This window comes from Pezoporus occidentalis, unplaced genomic scaffold (genome assembly GCF_034315485.1).
Source record: "Pezoporus occidentalis ecotype Australia unplaced genomic scaffold, CSIRO_AGI_Poc_V1 ctg304, whole genome shotgun sequence".
Taxonomy (NCBI): Eukaryota; Metazoa; Chordata; class Aves; order Psittaciformes; family Psittacidae; genus Pezoporus; species Pezoporus occidentalis.
The window spans coordinates 356,117-373,773 of record NW_026914986.1 but is presented as its reverse complement, the minus strand read 5'-3'; the positions used below and the strand labels follow the sequence as shown (position 1 = coordinate 373,773).

The 17,657-nt window shown below is 59.4% G+C and overlaps 3 protein-coding genes across 7 annotated transcripts; 2 read left to right on the top strand and 1 right to left on the bottom strand.

Annotated features, from left to right (window-relative positions):
• Positions 1-57: 57 nt before the first annotated feature.
• TUBG1 (tubulin gamma 1) lies at positions 58-5,851 on the bottom strand. Its single transcript, XM_062627684.1, has 11 exons — positions 5,695-5,851; positions 5,417-5,529; positions 4,788-4,955; positions 4,486-4,554; positions 4,051-4,130; positions 3,351-3,477; positions 2,542-2,628; positions 2,314-2,463; positions 1,073-1,225; positions 604-765; positions 58-359 (listed from the first exon to the last, which is right to left on the bottom strand). The coding sequence occupies exons 1-11, from the start codon at positions 5,741-5,743 to the stop codon at positions 162-164; spliced, it is 1,356 nt and encodes a 451-aa protein (XP_062483668.1). The 5' UTR covers positions 5,744-5,851; the 3' UTR covers positions 58-161.
• Positions 5,852-6,006: 155 nt separating this feature from the next.
• On the top strand, positions 6,007-13,521 carry RETREG3 (reticulophagy regulator family member 3). Of its 3 annotated transcripts, none has more exons than XM_062627685.1 (9): positions 6,007-6,234; positions 7,270-7,376; positions 8,510-8,540; positions 9,564-9,690; positions 10,311-10,395; positions 10,795-10,932; positions 11,421-11,500; positions 11,830-11,962; positions 12,445-13,521. In XM_062627685.1, the coding sequence occupies exons 1-9, from the start codon at positions 6,062-6,064 to the stop codon at positions 12,876-12,878; spliced, it is 1,308 nt and encodes a 435-aa protein (XP_062483669.1). In that variant the 5' UTR covers positions 6,007-6,061; the 3' UTR covers positions 12,879-13,521. The 3 variants fall into 3 exon arrangements, with proteins under 3 accessions (XP_062483669.1, XP_062483670.1, XP_062483671.1); XM_062627686.1 differs by lacking the exon at positions 6,007-6,234 and adding an exon at positions 7,041-7,179; XM_062627687.1 differs by lacking the exon at positions 6,007-6,234 and adding an exon at positions 8,278-8,408 and having other exon boundaries at positions 8,489-8,540.
• A 507-nt stretch (positions 13,522-14,028) lies between these two features.
• Positions 14,029-16,615, top strand: PSMC3IP (PSMC3 interacting protein). Of its 3 annotated transcripts, XM_062627680.1 has the most exons (8): positions 14,029-14,156; positions 14,231-14,337; positions 14,410-14,499; positions 14,580-14,691; positions 14,787-14,932; positions 15,814-15,867; positions 16,171-16,230; positions 16,308-16,615. In XM_062627680.1, exons 1-8 carry the CDS (start codon positions 14,123-14,125, stop codon positions 16,365-16,367), a joined length of 663 nt encoding a protein of 220 aa, XP_062483664.1. In that variant the 5' UTR covers positions 14,029-14,122; the 3' UTR covers positions 16,368-16,615. The 3 variants fall into 3 exon arrangements, with proteins under 3 accessions (XP_062483664.1, XP_062483665.1, XP_062483666.1); XM_062627681.1 differs by lacking the exon at positions 14,410-14,499; XM_062627682.1 differs by lacking the exon at positions 14,231-14,337 and having other exon boundaries at positions 14,124-14,156.
• Positions 16,616-17,657: the final 1,042 nt, after the last annotated feature.

The window sequence follows — 17,657 nt, the reverse complement described above, 5'->3', positions numbered from 1 at the left end:
TGCGGGGTTGCTGGCGCCGAGGAGCGCAGCGCACGTGTGTGTGGTGTGTGTGTGTGTGTGTGCAGCCGGTGCCGCGGCCGGGCAGCGCTGAGGGGTGCTAAACGTGGGCACGGCAGGGCTGAGCCCCGCCGGCGTGCGTGGAGGCGGCGGCAGCAGGGCGCTCACTGCTCCTGCGTGCCCCAGGAGATGTAGTCGGGGCGCGTGGCCGCGTGGTACTCGTCGATGAGCTGCTGCACGATCTCCCGGGAGTTGTCCAGCTCGTCGAAGTTGTCCTTGAAGATGTCCTCCTTGCGGAACTGCTCCAGGAAGGCCTCCCGCTTGCGCAGCTTGTCGTACTGCCGGCACGTCCGCTCAAAGAGCTGCGGGCGGCGCGGGGCTCAGCGCGGCCACCGACCCCCCTCCCCGCCCCGGGGAGCCCCACGGCCGCCACTGCACCCAGCACGGAGGAAGGAGCCCGGCTTGCTCCTTGGAGGGAGGGCAGCACCGGGGTGAATGGGACCCCAGGCCTGCCGTGCCCGCTCCCAGCCTGCTGCGGCGTTGTGAAACCCCCAGGGACATGAGAGGTGCAGACGGGGCCCCCGCGGTGCAGGGGGAAGCGCTCACCGAGGAGATGTTGGTGTGGTTTGCCATCATGAGGCCGCTGACACGGTGTGCCGAGGGTAGGTACGGGGACTTGCGGGATAAAGCCACCTGGATGCTGGCAGGACCCCAGGGGATGAAGTTGGCCAGTTTCCTCTCCCGGATCCGCTGCAGGCTCTTGTGAACCTGGTGGGATGAGAGCAGAGAAGGGCAGCAGGGTGATGGGCAGAGCAGCCTGGTCCCAGCAGACCCAGGAGTTGCTCCTCACAAGGGTATTTGGCTGCAGGAAGGTGGATTCCAGCAAATGCAGCTGCTCATGGTCAGGGATGAGGGGCCTTCCACAAGGCCAGGGCCCATAGGAGCAACTTGGAGCCACTTCTCAGGTATGGTTCAGTCTTACCCCAGGATCCCCACAGAGGAACAGGGTGACCATGCTCTCCCCTGGCTGGCCATGCCATCACCATCACCATCTGGAATGGCCACAGGAGCTCACCTGTGTGGGATCCACCTCCCCCTGGATGATGTTGAGGATGGCAATGTAGCAGTGGTTGGTCTGCCTGTCTCGCCCTGTGGACACCATCACGTTCTTAGGCTGCAGCAATCGCCTCATCACATCCAGGACTGTGGTTTTCCTCACGCTGGCCACCTGCAAATGCCAGCTCGGGGTCAGAGGGAGCAGGCGAGCTTGTGCCCTGCACACACACACACACACACACACAAAGGAGCAGAGGGCAGCTGCACGGAGAAGCCCTCGCCCCGGGGATGGACACACATGCAGAGCCACATGCAGGACAGGGAGATCCCAAAGCCACACAACAGGCACAGCCAGGCTGAGAACCAGAGCGTTGGCAGAGGCTCCAACACAAGGGTGCTGAGCTGCCCCCCAGCAGCACAGCAGGGGCTGGGGCGAGGCTCAGGTGAAGCCAGAGTGACAGGGACACGTTTTACGTTGTTCCCATCAAACTCCTCTCCTGTTCTGCTGCCCAAGCAAGGAGCGGGGCTGCAGGACAGGAGAAGGCTCGATCCCACCGGCCACCACAGGCACAGGGAGCTGCCAGGGGAGAGCCCGGGGCAAGGACAGCTCCGCATGTGGCAGCCCGGCTCCAGGCCCTGGCTGAGCCCTCCCCACACTCCTGGGCAGAGGACAGGTCACACACTCGATACCCTTTTCAGAGCCAGCAGTTTCTCGGATTTGCTTCTCTGAGCAACATCCTGAGGGGAATGCACATAAGGAGAAGAGCAGCTGTGAGCGAGCTCCTGCAGCACGGCCAACGCAGTGAGAGCCTCTCACACCTCACCCTAACGAGGGGCACTGGCTGGGGACGAGCTGAACGGAAGCACGTGAGGCAGGAGAGGGGTGGCAGTTCCCCCCCTACCCCAGAACACGATGCCTGGAGCCCACGAATGCCAACACCCAACAGTGTTCTGACCCAGAGAGCCTGGGCTGGTGGCCCAGCGGGACAGCAGGATGGGGAGGGCCACTGTGCTGGGCTCCTCCCCATGGTTTCTAAGGGGGGCTTCTGTCTGGTCAGATGCTGTCAGCTCTGCCATGGCTGCAGCAGGGAGCCCAGCAGGCGTGCAAGGGCCTGCTCACGTCTGATGCACATCACACGTGGGCCTGGGCTTTGGAACGCGCAACCCCAGCTCACAGCAGGACCAGGGGACTGAGGGATGTTATGAGGTGAGCGTGCACGGGGTGAGCATGGCAGCTCCTGCCCCAGGAAGGGGCATTACCGACTGGTCGGTGGTGAGCGGCGTGTAGCCCGTCATGAGGAAGTGCAGCCGGGGTGTGGGGATCAGCGAGGCAATGAGCCCGATGAGGTCGTTGTTCATGTACCCGGGGTACCGGAGCGTGGTGGTGCTGGCAGACATGATGGTGGAGACCTGGAGGGAAGAGGATGGGGTGAGCACCCGCGTCACCCCATGGTCACATTCAAGCCTGTGCAGGCTGCCCCTTCTCACCAGCTGGTTGATCTGAGAGAAGGATGGGTTCTGGATGTGCAGCCGGTCTGTCGCGATGCGGTTCAAGGCCGTGTTGTCCAGAACCACCTGCAAGAGGAAAGCACCGGCTCTGTGAGGAGCCTCAGCCTGCACAGGGGCAGTCCCAGCCTGTGTCCTAGGGCATCCCTTGCCCAGCACGGGCCCTGAGCACCACGGCAGGTGGCAGACACCAGAACCCACTCGCTGACCCATGTGCAGCCTAACTGACACTGTCGATGGAAGCTCTTCCCTCCCGTCCTGGCTGAGCTCCTCAGTGTTCTCCCAAAGAGCTCTGCCTCTGGGCCAGCACCTCGCAGCTCCTGTCAGCCCCAGCAGCTCTGGAGAGCAGCTCCTGCCCTGCCTCATACAGATATAAGCTTGGGAGAGATGAGCAGCGCCTTGGTTAGGAGCTGAGCGAAGGCCCTGGAGCATGGTGAAGATGCTGCCTGGCTGGGACGTGTGAGTGCTGAAAGCAAGGCTGGACTCGAGTGCAAGCAGAGGAAGTGGAGCCAGTGCTGCCGTGGGAAGAATGTGCTGGGTCATGGAGGCACCAATGCCCAAGTGGACAGCACAGCAGTGCTCAGCACAGAGCCCTCGTCCCTGGAGTCACCCCATCTCACATCTGCTCAGTCCTTCCGGACAGGGATGCTGTGCCTGGGGCACATGGCCCGTTGCTGTGGCCCTCACCCCACTCCCCTACAGCACTTGTCCCAGCAAAGGCCACACAGCTGAGCGGCGGGGACGGGGCTGCCACGCAGGAGCTGCCTGGCACACAGTGACACTCCTCTTACCACGCAGTCAGCGTTCTGTGTCAGCCTCTTCAGTGTCAGCAGAGAGTTGTAGGGCTGGACCACAACGTCGCTCATCTCATCCTGGTTGGGGAAAACTGAGTACGTCTCCACCAGCTTCTTGGGATACCTGGGGAGAAAGCCCAGCCATCTCAAGAGTTAACACCGCCGAGCCAGCACTCTCCTCCCACCAGCTCCCTGTACAGTCTCCAGGGCTCAGGACAGCACTGAGTCACCAGTGCTGCGTGCCAGAGTTGGCTCCCAGTGAGGCAGAGAATTTGTCCCAGCAGTGCCTACCCCAGCAGTACAGGAGGAAGCTGCCAGACAGCGCTGCAGGCAAGGCTGAGCCATCCACAGGCTGATTAAACAGCTGCTTACAAGCCTTGTCAAGAGGCTGCAAGTTCAAACAGGCAGCGATGGCAGCTCGGAGCCCACAGCTACAGCCTCCCACCCTCCCCGGCACAGCCAGGGTGTCTGAAGGCAGCTGCCTGCTGAGTACGGCTGAGAGAAGGCAGAGGCTGAGGCCAGTTGCAGACTCTGAGGTCCTGAGGCGTATCAGGAGCCATCCCCTCGCGGGGCAGCGTGCCAGGGGTTGCACAAGGCAGTGTTTGGGTGGGGGTGGTGGCTCTGAGTCAGCGCTGTGCTCTGGCAGGGCGCCGAGGCTGGGCCGGGAGGGACAGGGACAGCCTGAGCGAGCACTCACCTGTCATTCAGCCTCTCCAGGAGGTACGAGCCCAGTCCCGAGCCCGTTCCGCCAGCAATGGAGTGGCAAAGCACAAAGCCCTGCAAGGAAGCAGGACACGGGCAGCTCAAAGTGCAGCTCAGCGCCAGGAGCAGGCAGAGCAAAGCCCCTTGTGCCACCACCACCACCTCCAGCCAGGGCAACTGCATCTCTGCACACACCACAACGTGCAACTGCTGCGCAGGAGCCTTCTGGTTCCTCCCACCCCACAACAGACCAGAATAGCTCCAACATCACCTGCAGAGTCCAGTCGGGTCTATGACACAGAGGCGCACGTGCCCACCCTTTCCCTGGGCTCTCCATGCCATTCCCCTCCTTCTACAGTGCCCGAGGCCAAACTTGCTCTACCTGACTCGAGGGCAGGGCAGGCAGGTCCAACCCCCTTGATGTACTTACTTCCAAGCTGTCGCTCCCATCAGCCTCTCTGTCTATTATATCAAAGATATCTTCGTGGATTTTTTCTCCCTGCAAGAGACACCAGACCACATCTCGTTCCTTTCCCACAGGAAACAGAGAAGAGCAGCTCAAGCCTGGAGTGAACCACGGCAGGCTGGCAGCATGCTCCTGTGCCCAGGGTGCCCTGGCGTGAGTCCCTACTGAAGGATGAGGTGGATCTCAGAAACCACATCCTGAGCCTGACACAAGAGAGCCACGATTCAGCCTCACACCAAATGACCCAGGAGCACCAAAGCTGTTACCTGTGAGAAGCCACTGGCCCAGTTGTTCCCGGCTCCCCCGCCATGCTCAGACAAGTAGATGTTTTCTGGGTTGTAAAGGTTGGCATAAGGGGAGTTCAGGATGGAATGGATAACTCGGGGCTCCAGGTCCAGCAGCACGGCTCGTGGGATGTAGTGCTCATCATCTGCCTGCGAGGAGGAGCAGCAAGATCAGTGCAGAAGAAACAGGGCATGCTTGTGCCACCCCGTGGCCGCGGGACAGCGACGGGGAGGAGGAGCAGGAGGAGGAAGGACACTTGCTCCACGCAACCCGCCCACCCCGCAGCAGCTCCATGAGCCCCAGAGCCCACTCTGCACGCGGGGCAGGCAGAGGGGGGGGCTCTCCCGGAACGGGTGCTTACGTCAGGAGGTATCTATAGCACCTCAGCTTCGTGCTTCTGCCTCCACAGGCGCAGAGCACAGAAGGAGCGCTGGCAGCATCCTGCCTGTGGCTGCCGCTCCAACCAGCCCGGGGGCAGCGTCAGCCCACGGGCACCGGGAGGCTGCTGGGGCGGTGCCAGCGGCCCCGCCGCACGGATCACGGCGGTGACACGGGCAGCGGCCCCCCCCGCAGCACAGCGAGCGCGGGGCAGGGGCAGCGCCCGCAGTACCTGGTAGAAGAAGACGTCCTTGCGGTCGGTGCCCTCGGTGGCGAACTCCTCCACGATGCCCTCGGGGCTGATGCCGTGCTCGGCGCAGAGCTGCTTCCAGAACTCGAACCCGACTGCGGGGCGGAACCCGACCGGGCGGCTGCGGCCCACTTCAGACCCCGCCCTCCTCAAAACCACGCCCACTCGATCAGGCTCCGCCCCCTTTCCCTCAGCATCCCGGCCCCGCCCGGAGCGCGCCGCCCCGGTCCCTCCGCCGCCGCCGCCGCCGGCGCGCTCACTCTGGTTGCCGCACTGGCCCAGCTGCAGGGTGATGATCTCCCGCGGCATCGCGGCCCAGCCCCGTTCAGCTCCGCTCCGCTCCGCCCCGCTCCGCTCCTCCGCCCGCTGCCCCGCCGCGGCTCCCGCCCGGCGCCAACCGCACTGCGCGTGCGCGCGGGCAACTTCCGGGACAGCGCCGTTTGGCACCTCCCCTCTTCCCAATCCTGGAAACGCGCATGCGCTCTGACAAGCCGGCGGCCGCCGCGCCTGCGCTGAAATGGCGGCGCCCAGGGTTGCAGTGCTTCCGGCGGCGGCAGGGCGCCGCCATGTCGGCCAGCGGCCGTGCGCGCGCGTGAGGCGGCCGGATGTTGACGCCGTGAGGGAGCGATGGCGGCGGCGGCCCCCGGCGAGCGGCAGCGGCGGGTGCAGGCGGTGAGCGCGGCGCTGCGGAGCCGCCTCGGGCCCTACGAGCCGCTGCTGAGCGCCGTGCAGGCCGCGCTCGTGTGGGAGCGGCCGGGCCGCAGCGCGCTGTGGTGGGCGGCGGTGCACGGCCTCTTCTGGTGAGCGGGGCCCGGGCCGGGGGGAAAACCGAGCGGGCCGGGGTCCGCTCCCCAGCGGCGCCAGGGGCCGCTCGGTACCGCGGGGGCCGCCGGAGCGCCGTGGGCTGCCGGGGGGGGGGTGTTGTTATCGCGCTTCCCTGACGCGGGTATGGGCTGGGCGCTGGGCACCGGGGGCCCTGCCCGCCCCTCTCCTGGGGGTGGCGGTCCCCGGGCGGGCTGGGGACAGGTCACGGCCGGAGGTGGGACCCGAGCAGGCAGCCCGAGAGGTCGCGCTCCTGCCGTGCTTCAGCCGCTCAGGGGAGCGTGGAGGCGCTGGTGTCTGCTTCATAGAATCGGAATAGTTCGGGTTGGAAAGGACCTTAAGAGCATGCGGTTCCAACCCCCTGCCATGGGCAGGGACACCTCACACTAAACCATCTCACCCAAGGCTTCGTCCTACCTGGCCTTGAACACTGCCAGGGATGGAGCATTCACAACCTCCCCGGGCAACCCATTCCAGTGCCTCACCACCCTCACAGGAAAGAACTTCCTTAGATCCAATCTAAACTTCCTCTGTTTCAGTTTGAGCCTGTTACCCCTTGTCTTATCACTACAGTCCCTAACGAATAGTCCCTCCCCAGCATCCCTATAGCCCCCCTTCAGACACTGGAAGCTGCTCTGAGGTCTCCACGCAGCCTTCTCGTCTCTAGGCTGAGCAGCCCCAGCTTTCTGAGCCTATCTTTGTACAGGAGGTGCTGCAGTCCTCTGATCATCCCCCCCCCGCCTCTCTTCCTTGTTATCCCAAAGCACTGAACTAACCAGCAAAACCCACCGGTTCTGCTGCTCTGCCGGGAGTTGGGAATGACCCGAGCAGATAAGGGTCCCTGGAGCTGCCTGATACACCATGGGCAGGCTGGGGATGCTGATTACCACTTGCTTACTTTGCTCTGGCTACAACTGTTCCGAGTGCCTGGCTTGGTGTGAGTGAGGCTGTTACCGCTCTGGTGTGTGTCATGCAGGTCTGGTCAGTACCATGTCTTCGTTTCTTCCCCATAGGTTTTTTGCTCTGACTTCTCTTCGCTTGCTGTTCCTGGTTGCGTTTACCCTCATAGTAGTAGTTTGTGTAGATCAGTGGAAGAGCAAAATCTGGCCTGAAATTGGAGGTAAGTTGCAACATTTGAGCGGATAGCAGCAAAGCGAGCGCTGGGTTTAGTCCCAGAGGTGCAAGCTCTGGAGTGAAATAGTTAAAACCCTGGCTCTTGTGCTTTGTGAGTCTAGAAGCAAGAGGTGTGTTCTTCCTGGAGCTGGAACATAAAGACCTTTTCATGCTAGTGACACTGGTATTTGTCTCCTAAGCTTGACCCATCAGGCGTACGTGGACTAGCGCAGGGTTGAAGCAGGGATTCACATTCCCATCGTTCAGTCCAAGAGCAAAATCTTGGAAGTGTTTGTGGGAAACATCTGGATTTCTCCTCTGAGTCCATCATAAACCAGCTTCGTGGTGTAGGACAAAGATGAGGCCCAGCCTTGCTGTTGAGAGCTCTTTGAAAGGAGAGACATCGTGCTGGCTGTTAAGGAAGTTAGTCTGGAGCTTTCAGGAAGCAGAGCTACTCTAGCTGTCATTTGATATTAATATACTCATGACTACTACCCCTCCTGCAGCACAGGGTTTGCATGGACAGGTCGGTGTTGAGCAGTGTGTGTGGTTTGCATGCTCCCAGAGGTGGGTCCCTCACTAACAAGCAAGAGCAGCTCCCAGCTTTCTGCTTGAGCCTGTGTTCTGTGTAGTTCTTGGGAAGACATTAAAGCTTTCCTCGGGCTCCAGCAGCAGCTTGGCTCAGGCTCTGTAGCTGAAGCATTCCTGCTTATGAGGAAGTGTCGGCCCAGCTCCCTCAGAACCTTGGTTTCCATTTGTCAGGATAACTTTTCCAGTCCCAGGCTGGGTGCGAAAGTATCCAAAGGCTTTAGTCTCTGACGCCTCTCAGTAATCAGCTGCTCTTCCTTCACGTGTGCACAGGGGAAGGGGGGAGATGGAAGCGGTTGGGTTTTGCTATTACCTTCCAGACAGCATCCAACAGATCCCCAGGAGCAACAGGGAGACCCTCTTGCACCTCCTACTGTCACACGTGCACGTTCAAAGTGTGTTATGGAGTGATCCATCTCTGGTTCTTAATTACAGTTAATGCCTTTCCCAGGTATTCCCCAACTCATTAAAGCTTTACTTAAATCCCAAGACCTAAGTGTTCTCATGGCAAATTCCTTGCAACTAATGTAGTGTCTGTTCTTAATATTTTAGTGGCAAGACCTGACGAATTAGACAATGAGAGGTAGGAAACTAATTGACTTCTCTGCTCTTGGTGTTTGCTGTGATGATACCGTGTCAACTACCACCTGCATGTGCTCTTTGAGCGAGGAAGAAAAGGGGAGAAGGGAGCCCTCGACCCTGTCAAGCAGCTGGGACAAGTATTTGACTGGCCTAAGCTGTTACAATACACTTTGCCTTCCTACTAGCCCTTGACAGTGCTTTCTTAGCATTGCAAAACTTCCCTTGTGCCCTTAAGTTAGAGGTGCTGCCTCAAAAGCAGCTCCTTCTGTATGGGCCTCCTGTAGCAGGAAACCAGCCTTTCCTTGGGAAAGGATGAAGTCTTCTGAGACTTGACAGGGAATGTTTAACAGCTTGTTCCAGGAGCTGGCACTGCATACTTGGGATCTGACTGCAGCATTAATGATGGCTTGAGAAAAGTTGGGGTGTTGCCTTACTAATAACACCTTCCTGCCCTGTGGTGCTGCGTTGGGTGCTCAGCTCCTGATTAAATCACTTGGGCTGGTGCCAAATGACAGGTTTTACTTTGTTTTCTTTTGCAAGAGGCCCAGGTACAGAAGGAACTGCTCTTCCTTAACCTCCATACTCGTGACTAGCAGTTAAGAAGCACTAATAGAACTTGCCAAAGACAGTGCCTCCAAAGGAACTGAATATATGAAGTAAGGTCCAAAGCTGCTTGTAGAGACCTCGTGCTGAATTCTTTGGGTTGCAGTCGATTAAATCAATGCAGAAAAAGCAAATGGATTTGCTTCTGCACTGCCCTTTCCCTCCAGTAGCATGGAAACTAGTCCAAGCCAAAGAGTGAGAGACTGGAATTGCTTCTCCTTAGCTGTGGGAGAGCTGGGGCACTTGGAGAGCAGTCCCTGGCAGTGCTGTTCTGGAAGACAGCTGAGCCTCACCTACAGCTCTAAGGAGCTCAGTGCTGTGGGAGGAGAGAAGGAAGTATTGAGACAAGTGTCTGTAACAAGTGATTTCTGCACTGGTCGATGCAGTGAGCTCTCTTCCTGAATTCCTGCCTTTCCTGCAGCTGGGGATATGTCCACCCTCGGCTGCTTGGAGTGCCAGAGCTCTGCCACCATTTGGCTGAAGGATGGGTGGCTGGGACCAACTTCTTAAGCAATCTCTTCATTTTCAAGAGGCAAAACCCTGGCAAGGTAAGAATGTACAGACCTCAGCACATAAAACACATGGTGTGGAGCCTCTGCTGCCCACCAGGATCCTCTCGTGGTGGCATCCAGCGTTGGCTGAATGCAGTCACACATGGGAGGTTACCACGTCTCCCCCAATGCTGTTAAGTGGTGAGGAGGGATGGAAAGCACAGGCAGAACAGCCAGGCTGGGGAGGAGGGAGGAGGAAGCGAGTGTTGGCATGCTGGTTGTGAAATGTAGCTGCTCCTTCTGTAGGTTTCCAGCTCTGTCAGTGTCTGTCAAACTCCCTCAGTGGATTTGAGCAGTGAGGAAGAGGTGTCAAGCTGCTTTTTTTGTGTTCCCCTTTTTCTTTTTTTTAAGGCTTATGCAAAGAGCAACTTGTAACATGCTGGAACTGTCCTTGTCCTTTTCACCTTCAAGCTTCCTGTCTCTGCAAAGCCTCTTCCTAGCTTTGGGAAGCTGTTCATATGCTGAGGCAAGAGGCCTTGGCAATGCTGCCTGTGCTGGTCCCAGAGGTGGTGCTAGAGCACTGGGAAGGTTTTGCTGTCATTAGAAGTATGACTTAGAATCTGCAAGAACCAAGTGAATCCACTGCTTTGGAAACTCACTGTCTCCCCTGTCTTCAGTTTTGCCTTCTAGTGTGTGGAGTCTTCACTTTCCTGGCTGTCCTGGGCCGCTATATCCCTGGACTCTTGCTCTCATACTTGCTGTGTAAGTAGATCTCTGTGCCAGTACAGACTTAGAAGTGAAAAGGGGGTAGAGATGAGTGGGATCTGAATGGCTGGGATGGGGCTCTCCTGCTCAGAAGGAAAGCTTCTGTGAACGGCTTTACAATTGGAAAGAATACGTTCTGCCTGGAATGTGGTGGTTCCTGACTGGGACTCTGGGGTCTCTGGTGCAGAGAGAACATGTTTGAGTGCTCAGTAACCACACACCAGAGCACTAGGAGGTTGGCCTCTCAGTTTTGCTGCCTCGATGGAGGTGGTTGCAGTGTTCTGACAACCTCCTGCGGCATTGCCTTCCTTCAGATGTGGCATTCTCTGCATCACAAAACAGGCAGGATGTTTGCATTCTGGGCAAACTTCTAATGTGCATTCCCACTTACCTCAGTGCTCTTCATCCTGCTGTGGCCCCTTGCTGTGTACCACAGACTGGGGCAGCGCATGTACGTGAGGCTGGAGCCAGCTCTTCAGCGGCTGCGGTTCAGCTTTCGAGGCTATGTGATACCAAAGCAGCGGGAGAAGCAACGTAAGTTCCCGTGCTGTGTTTGTGACCCTTCAGCCACTGATCCTCAGTACCTGAAACAGCCCATGAGGGGAGCCTGGAGTGGGCTGGGCTGCAGCATGCAGCCGCTCCAGTGCCCTCAGGGAAGGAGGTGAAGCATCTCTGCCTCCCAGCAGCTCCCAGCAAGCGCTGACACCTCCCAGTGCCAGCTCCTCATGGTGCTGAGCTGCTCCGTTCCTCAGCTGCCAGAACTGTGTGTTCCATCTTGTGTTGCACTGAAAACAGAGGGAGGGTTCAGTGCAAGGCAGCTGCCAGACACGTTCATCTCAGCAAAAGATGTGCAGCAGCCCAAGTTGGAAGTGATCACGTTGCTGTGCTGTGGAGCAAAGCATGCTGTGCAGGGTCATGTCCAAGCTTGCCAGATTAAGGGGCTTTGTGCTTGGCACAAGGCTGGTCCTGTACAGAGCCCTGTCCCAGCAGCAGCCCTGAGCTTTGACTCTGGTTTCTGGCAGTGCGTCACCGATCCCTGAACCAGGAGGCTGTGGATGATGGGAGTGACAGTGAGGAGGAACTTGCTGCCTTCTGTCCTAAGGTAACAGCAGCAGCTGAATACAATAAACTCACTGTGTGGTGTGGACATGTAGTGAGCGGGCACGTATCCAGCACATTGTAGTTGAGTTCTTGTGGAAGATCAGATGAGGATATTCTCCTTTGAGAATGGTCTGTCTTATTCTGTCTCGCTCAGATATGTCCAGAGCTGCTCGTACCAACTACAGTCTCCTAGGCTGGGCTGTAAAGTGTGAAATGAGCCTCCATGAGGGTTGGCTTTCACTGGAGGTGGATGGATCATGTGTTTTGTCTTGAGGCACAGGAATAAGCTTCCCAGTAGTGATGTTTTCAGTGTTATCTCCTCTTTGAAAGCTGGATGACTCTGTGGTCGCCAAGGAACTCACCATCTCCGACTCAGAGCATTCGGATGCTGAGGTTTCCTACACGGAGAATGGGATATTCAACCTTTCAAGGGGCCAGACTCCGCTGACAGAGGGGTCAGAAGGTGAGAGGGAATGGGGCAGCTTCTGGAAGGTGTGGAATGCTGAGCAGGCGCCAGTGTGACGGGTCAGAGGGAGGATGCATTGCCTTCTGGCCTTGAGGTCTGCCTCTTTGATGTCTCTCTTGCTGCCTAAGATGAGATGCAAGTACCTGTTTTTTTTCAGGATGGAGCTTCCTTCATTCCTGTGGTGCTTTAGTGAGCAGTTAGGACTGCTCTCACAGGCAGATCCAGCTCTGCCAGTCCCTGCCTGCAGGGACACAGTGCAGCTTGGTCTGGGGCGGGGGGGGGGTGTCTGGTTCCGCATCCTCGTTCCTTGTGTGTGAACTGGGAGCTCAGCAGCAGCCCCAGTACCTGTGTGAGGGGGGCACTGGGGAGGGTTTGGTCTGTGAGCCTTGGGGGGGGAGCTGTTGCCCAGCTTTCATGTGCTGTGCTGCCCTGGCCTCTGGGCTGTTGCTGTGTGTTTAAAGCTCTTTCTCCTCTTCCAGACCTTGATGGTCACAGTGACCCAGAAGAATCTTTTGCCCGGGATCTCCCTGACTTCCCTTCCATAAACCCAGAGGTAACTGGCATAGATGATGAAGATGACACCAGCATTGGGATCCCGAGCCTGGCTTACCGCTCCCAAGTGACTGAAGATCTGCACCTCCCGTATGAGCAGGAGGAAGGCAGTGGCCTGCCCCCCGTACAGAACCTGCCTGGCAACATCGCCGGCTTCGTCACCAGAAGCATGATCCAGCTCGCCCTGGCAGGAGCCCCTCAACCAGGCCCCTCACGCAGCGACAATCCCCAGAGGGCTGCAAAGACTTACCTCAGAATGGCCAGCTTGGACTTGGACACTGATGCGGAAGGAGATGACTTTGAACTGCTGGATCAGTCTGAGCTGAACCAGCTGGATCCTGCAGGCTCCCGGGGCCAGTAGGTGAGCCCAGCACTTCCCTCTGGTTTTCTATTGTGCGTCGTGGAGGGAATCCTGGCAGGAAAAGCCTTGCACACTTGTCTAGATGCTCTCCTGTGTGAGTCTGAGTGACGTGACGGCCGGGCCTGGCTGGGAACACCACGGTGACCTGGGACTCTGTAGCCTCGCTTGGATTTTAAAATAAACTACACTGGTAATTCATAGAGCAAAGGCGTTGCTGTGGTCGCTCCACAGTCACCCACGGGCTGCCCTGCACCCAGGATGCTGCTTGCTCCAGACTGCCTCACCTGAGACCGTAACCCTGGTGTGTGTCACTCTAGAGGCCGGTGCTTGGCTCAGCCCAGCATCGCCCAGGACAAGCTCGAAGCCGATCCTCTGGGGCTGGTTTCCCCTCAGACCTGTTGTCTGGGACTTAGTGCTGGTCTGTCTTAAAGACAACCGTTCCCTGCTCCTAAAACGTGCACAGAATCCAGGTCTTCTCTCCCAGCAACGTCCGGCTCCAGGTAGAAACAAAGCTGCTGTGGGCACGGCCGTGTGTGTGTGTGTGTGTGATGGAACACTCCACTTCTGTCCCGGCTCTAGCGATGCTGTTTTGTAAGAGACACCATGGCAATAAGACACCTCCTGTGATGATGAGAGTCCTGCAGTGACCGTCTACGTGTGGCAGCTGCTTTGTGTCGCTTTCCTAAAACAACGGACTGATGCTTTGCTGACTCCCCCCCCACCGCCCCGTGCTCCTCCAGCGCCCTGCTCTGTGCCCATCCTGCTCTCCCCTGCCCGGGTTGGTGGAGGGAGGAGCTGGAGCTGCCCGTGGCTTCCCATCCCCTGCAACGACAGCACCGGTGACGGAGGAGCTTTTGCGCCCGTTGTGGTCACACAAACCAGCACCCTCCAGGGGCCGGACCGCCCGCGCCCGTGCCCGGTCCCGAGCCGCGCTCAGCCCTCTCCTTGCTTTTCCTAAGCCATAGAACCCGGTTGCGGCCGCGTTTGTGCACTAAGAACGAAACGCGCCTGTCGGGACCTCCCCCCCTGCCTCCGCCTGTGTCTGTCTGAAAGCCCCGGGGCTGCGGGAGCACCGGGTGCGGGGACAGGAGCGCTGCGGCCCCGCCTCCTCGGGGGCGCGGCTTCACCTCCCAGCCAATCAGAGCGCGCCTCCGTCTCCTTAGTCGGCGGGGATTGGGCGGTGCGGCGGAAGTGCGTCATCGCCGCCGGGGCCGGGAGAGGAGCGGGAAGAGCGGACGGGGAGGATGAGCAAAGGCCGCGATGGCGCCGGGGCGGGCGGTGAGTGAGGGCCGGGGCCTCGCCGTGAGTGAGCGGGCCCGGGCGGCCGCGCTGACGGGCGCGGTGTCCCGCAGGCGGTGCCGCCGCCGTGCTGCTGCGGTACCTGCGGGAGCAGAACCGGCCCTACAGTGCCCAGGACGCCTTCAGCAACCTGCAGCGGGAGCACGGGCTCGGCAAGGCGGTGAGCGGGGAGCGCGGGCAGGGCAGGGCCAGGCCGGGCGCAGGGCCCGGCTGACGGCGAGGGGCCCCGCAGGCCGTGGTGAAGGCGCTAGAGCAGCTGGCGCAGCAGGGCCGCATCCGGGAGAAGGCCTACGGCAAGCAGAAGATCTACTTCGCCGACCAGGTGAGCCCCGGGCCCGGGAGCTGCCCCCGCGCCCGCCGCCGCCGCGCTGAGCCGCCGCTGCCGCCGCCTCCTCCCCGCAGGAGCAGCTCCCGGCCGCCAGCGATGCCGAGCTCCGCGGCTTGGACGCGCAGATCGCGGCCCTCTCCGGGCAGGTGCAGGAGCTGCAGCAGAGCTGCCGGCAGATGGAGGCGGGTGAGTGCGCCCGGGCAGCACCCCCCCCTCCACACCACCACCCCGGTACCGGCAGCAGCTCGGGGGTTATGGGCTGAGCGGTGCCTCCCTTCCAGAGCTGAAGGACCTGAGCAGCTCCATGACAACCCCTGAGGTGGCCAAGGAGATCAAGGAGCTGAAGAAGGACTGTGAGAGTTACGCAGAGAAACTGGAGAGGATGAAGTCAGCCACGAACCACGTCACTCCGGAAGAAAAGGAGAAGGTGAAGAGCTACTGGGGCCGAGCACACTCCAGGCCCTCAGGGCACCTTCAGGCAGCAGCTGAGCTGCCTCTTCCTCACACCCCTGGGTCACTTCATCTTGCCCAGGCAACCAAAAAGCCAGCAGCATCCTGGCCTGTATCAGAACTAGCATAGCCGACAGGGCCAGGGCAGTGATCACTGCAACCCCCCTGCACTGGGCACTAGGGAGGCTGCATCTCAAATCCTGTGTTCAGTTCTGGGCCCCTCGCTACAAGAGAGACATTGAGGTGCTGGAGCAGGGCCTGGACCCCAAGTGTGGTGGGGAAGGGCTGAGGGACCTGGGGGGTTCAGGCTGGAAATGGCTCAGGGGGGACCTGATAGCTTCCTACAATGGCCTGACAGGAGGATGGAGCCAGGAGGGGCTGGGCTCTGCTCCCAAGGAACAAGGGATGGGACAAGAGGAAACGGCCTCAAGCTGCACCAGGGCAGGTTTAGGTGGAGCTGAGGAACAATTCCTGCCCCAGAGGGTGCTCAGGCATTGGAACAGGCTGCCCAGGGCAGGGCTGCAGTCACCGTCCTTGCAAGTGCTCACACACTGTGGAAACGAGGCCTCAGTGCCATGGGTTAGTGGTGGCCTTGGCGGTGCTGGGGTAGAGGTTGGACTGGATGAGCTTAAAGGGCTTTTCCAACCCAGTTGATTCTCTGGTTCTATGCTCTGCCCCTGTCCGGGGTGAGCGGGTTCACAGGGAGCTCCATGTCCAGCAGGGCCCTTGTGAGCCACTTGGGCTGGTAAATAACCCCCTGGTTGCCACTTCAGGCAGGTCCTTGGCACCAGGCACTTGCAGCACCTTCTGGGGTGGCTTCTGCCAGGCTGGCTCTCACTTTTGCCTTGCTGCCCGCAGGTCTGCAGTGAGCAGAAGCTGTACTGCAGAGAGTGGCGGCGCAGGAAGCGAATGGTAATGGTTGTGCCACCAAGCAGGGGGTGGTGACCGTCCTGTTGTGACACTGGGTGCTATGGATGCCCTGGGGGTGTGTGTGTGTGTGTGTGCTGGGCAGCTTGGGGAGCAGCCCCAGCTTGAGCTGAGCCTCTTCCCACTGCTGCAATGCTGAGGCTGTAGTTGTGGAGCAGGCAGTGCTGTGCTTGGGCTTGGGGTACCCGGGTGCCTGAGGACAAGGTTCCTGCAGAGCTCTGCCTGCCCTTGGGAACAACCAGCCCCTGTCACCCCCTGCACTGGCTCAGGTCTCCCCTGTCCCTGCAGGCGACCGAGCTGCTGGACGCCATCCTGGAGGGGTACCCCAAAAGCAAGAAGCAATTCTTTGTAAGTCCCAAATCTGGGCTCTGTGGGGCCGGCGCTGTGCTGAGCTCCGCAGTGCTGAGCCCTCTGTGCTCCTGCAGGAGGAGGTCGGGATAGAGACGGACGAGGAGCACAACGTCGTGCTGCCAGCGGCCGTGTGAGGCACCGAGGAGCCTTTGCTCCAGGAGGAGGAGCCGGTGCTGGAACTCAGCTCTTGGGTTGGTTTTTGTCCTCTTTTTGCAGGGCTTGGACTCATCCTGCACATTGATAGATGTTGTGGTTCGGAATGCTTCACAGCAGGGTCCAGGGGGGCTTCGGGAGGGTGATGGAGCTGGTGGCTGCAGAGCTCCACGTGTATTTCAGCCATGACACAAGCACAGGCTCCATTAAACACCAGCATTTGGGTTCAGGTTGCGGTGGGCTCTCTCTGTTCAGAAGCTGTCGGGCAGGGTTTGGGTTCTGGGTTGCAGCAGCCCTCAGGGGTGGGGAAGGCAAAGAGGTGGGATGGGCGCAACCCTGAACCCTTGGCAACAGAAAGAAACCCAGGAAAAGCATTAAAACATTCAGCAAAATTTAATTACTTTTCACAATAGAAAAAATAGGTGATTTCACAGGGGAGCTCTGTGAAATCCACGGCCTCCTCCTGCAGCAGGAGCAGAGCCAGGGCTCCTGGCCATGCCCCAGAGCCCCAGCCCTGACCTGTGCACCCCGAGTTTGCTTCCACACCCAGCAGCGTCTGCCCAGGGGGCCAGGGCTGAGCCTGTGCCTATGAGCAGCACTGCAGGGCTTGGCCTAGGGGCTGCCTTTGTGGTGCTTTGACCCAAAGGCAGGGGTTGAAGAATGATTCTGTATCAAAACCACCCCCCAACCCCGCTTCTGCACCGCTGCTGGGGTAGGAGCTGTAACTGAACCATTCCCATGCATTGAAACCAAGGAGCTGAGGCACCTCCTTGATCCCCCATGTGAAATAAATACCCACCCCGCTGAGTGGGAGCAAAGCACGGTCACAGAGCACAGGCCCCACTGCAAGAGCCCCCGTGTGACCAACTCACCCCCCCCAGCAGCTGCTCCTCCACACGAGGCCTTTGTATGGCCAAAAGCCACGACCCCCCTGCCACCAGTGCCATGGGGCAGGTTCAAGAGTGTCAGAGCCTGGCTGGGAACGCTTCAGGGTGTTTGCTTGCACTGATTCATCAAACCAAATCCGGGCTGCTTGTGTGTGTGTGGATGGAAGGAGCAGCAGGGAGCGACTGCCTTCAGCTGCCCACCTGCCTTCCTCTTGAGTGTGGCCACATCAAAACCAGAAAGAAGCCAGGAGTAGCTCCACAACTTGCAAAGCCTGCCCCATAGCGGCTGCTTTGGAGGGGCACCAGAAAGCCCCAGGTAGGGCTGAAGCCTCTTTAACATGTGTTCTCTCCCAGTTCCTGGCAGCAGAGGGGTTGTGGCAGAGG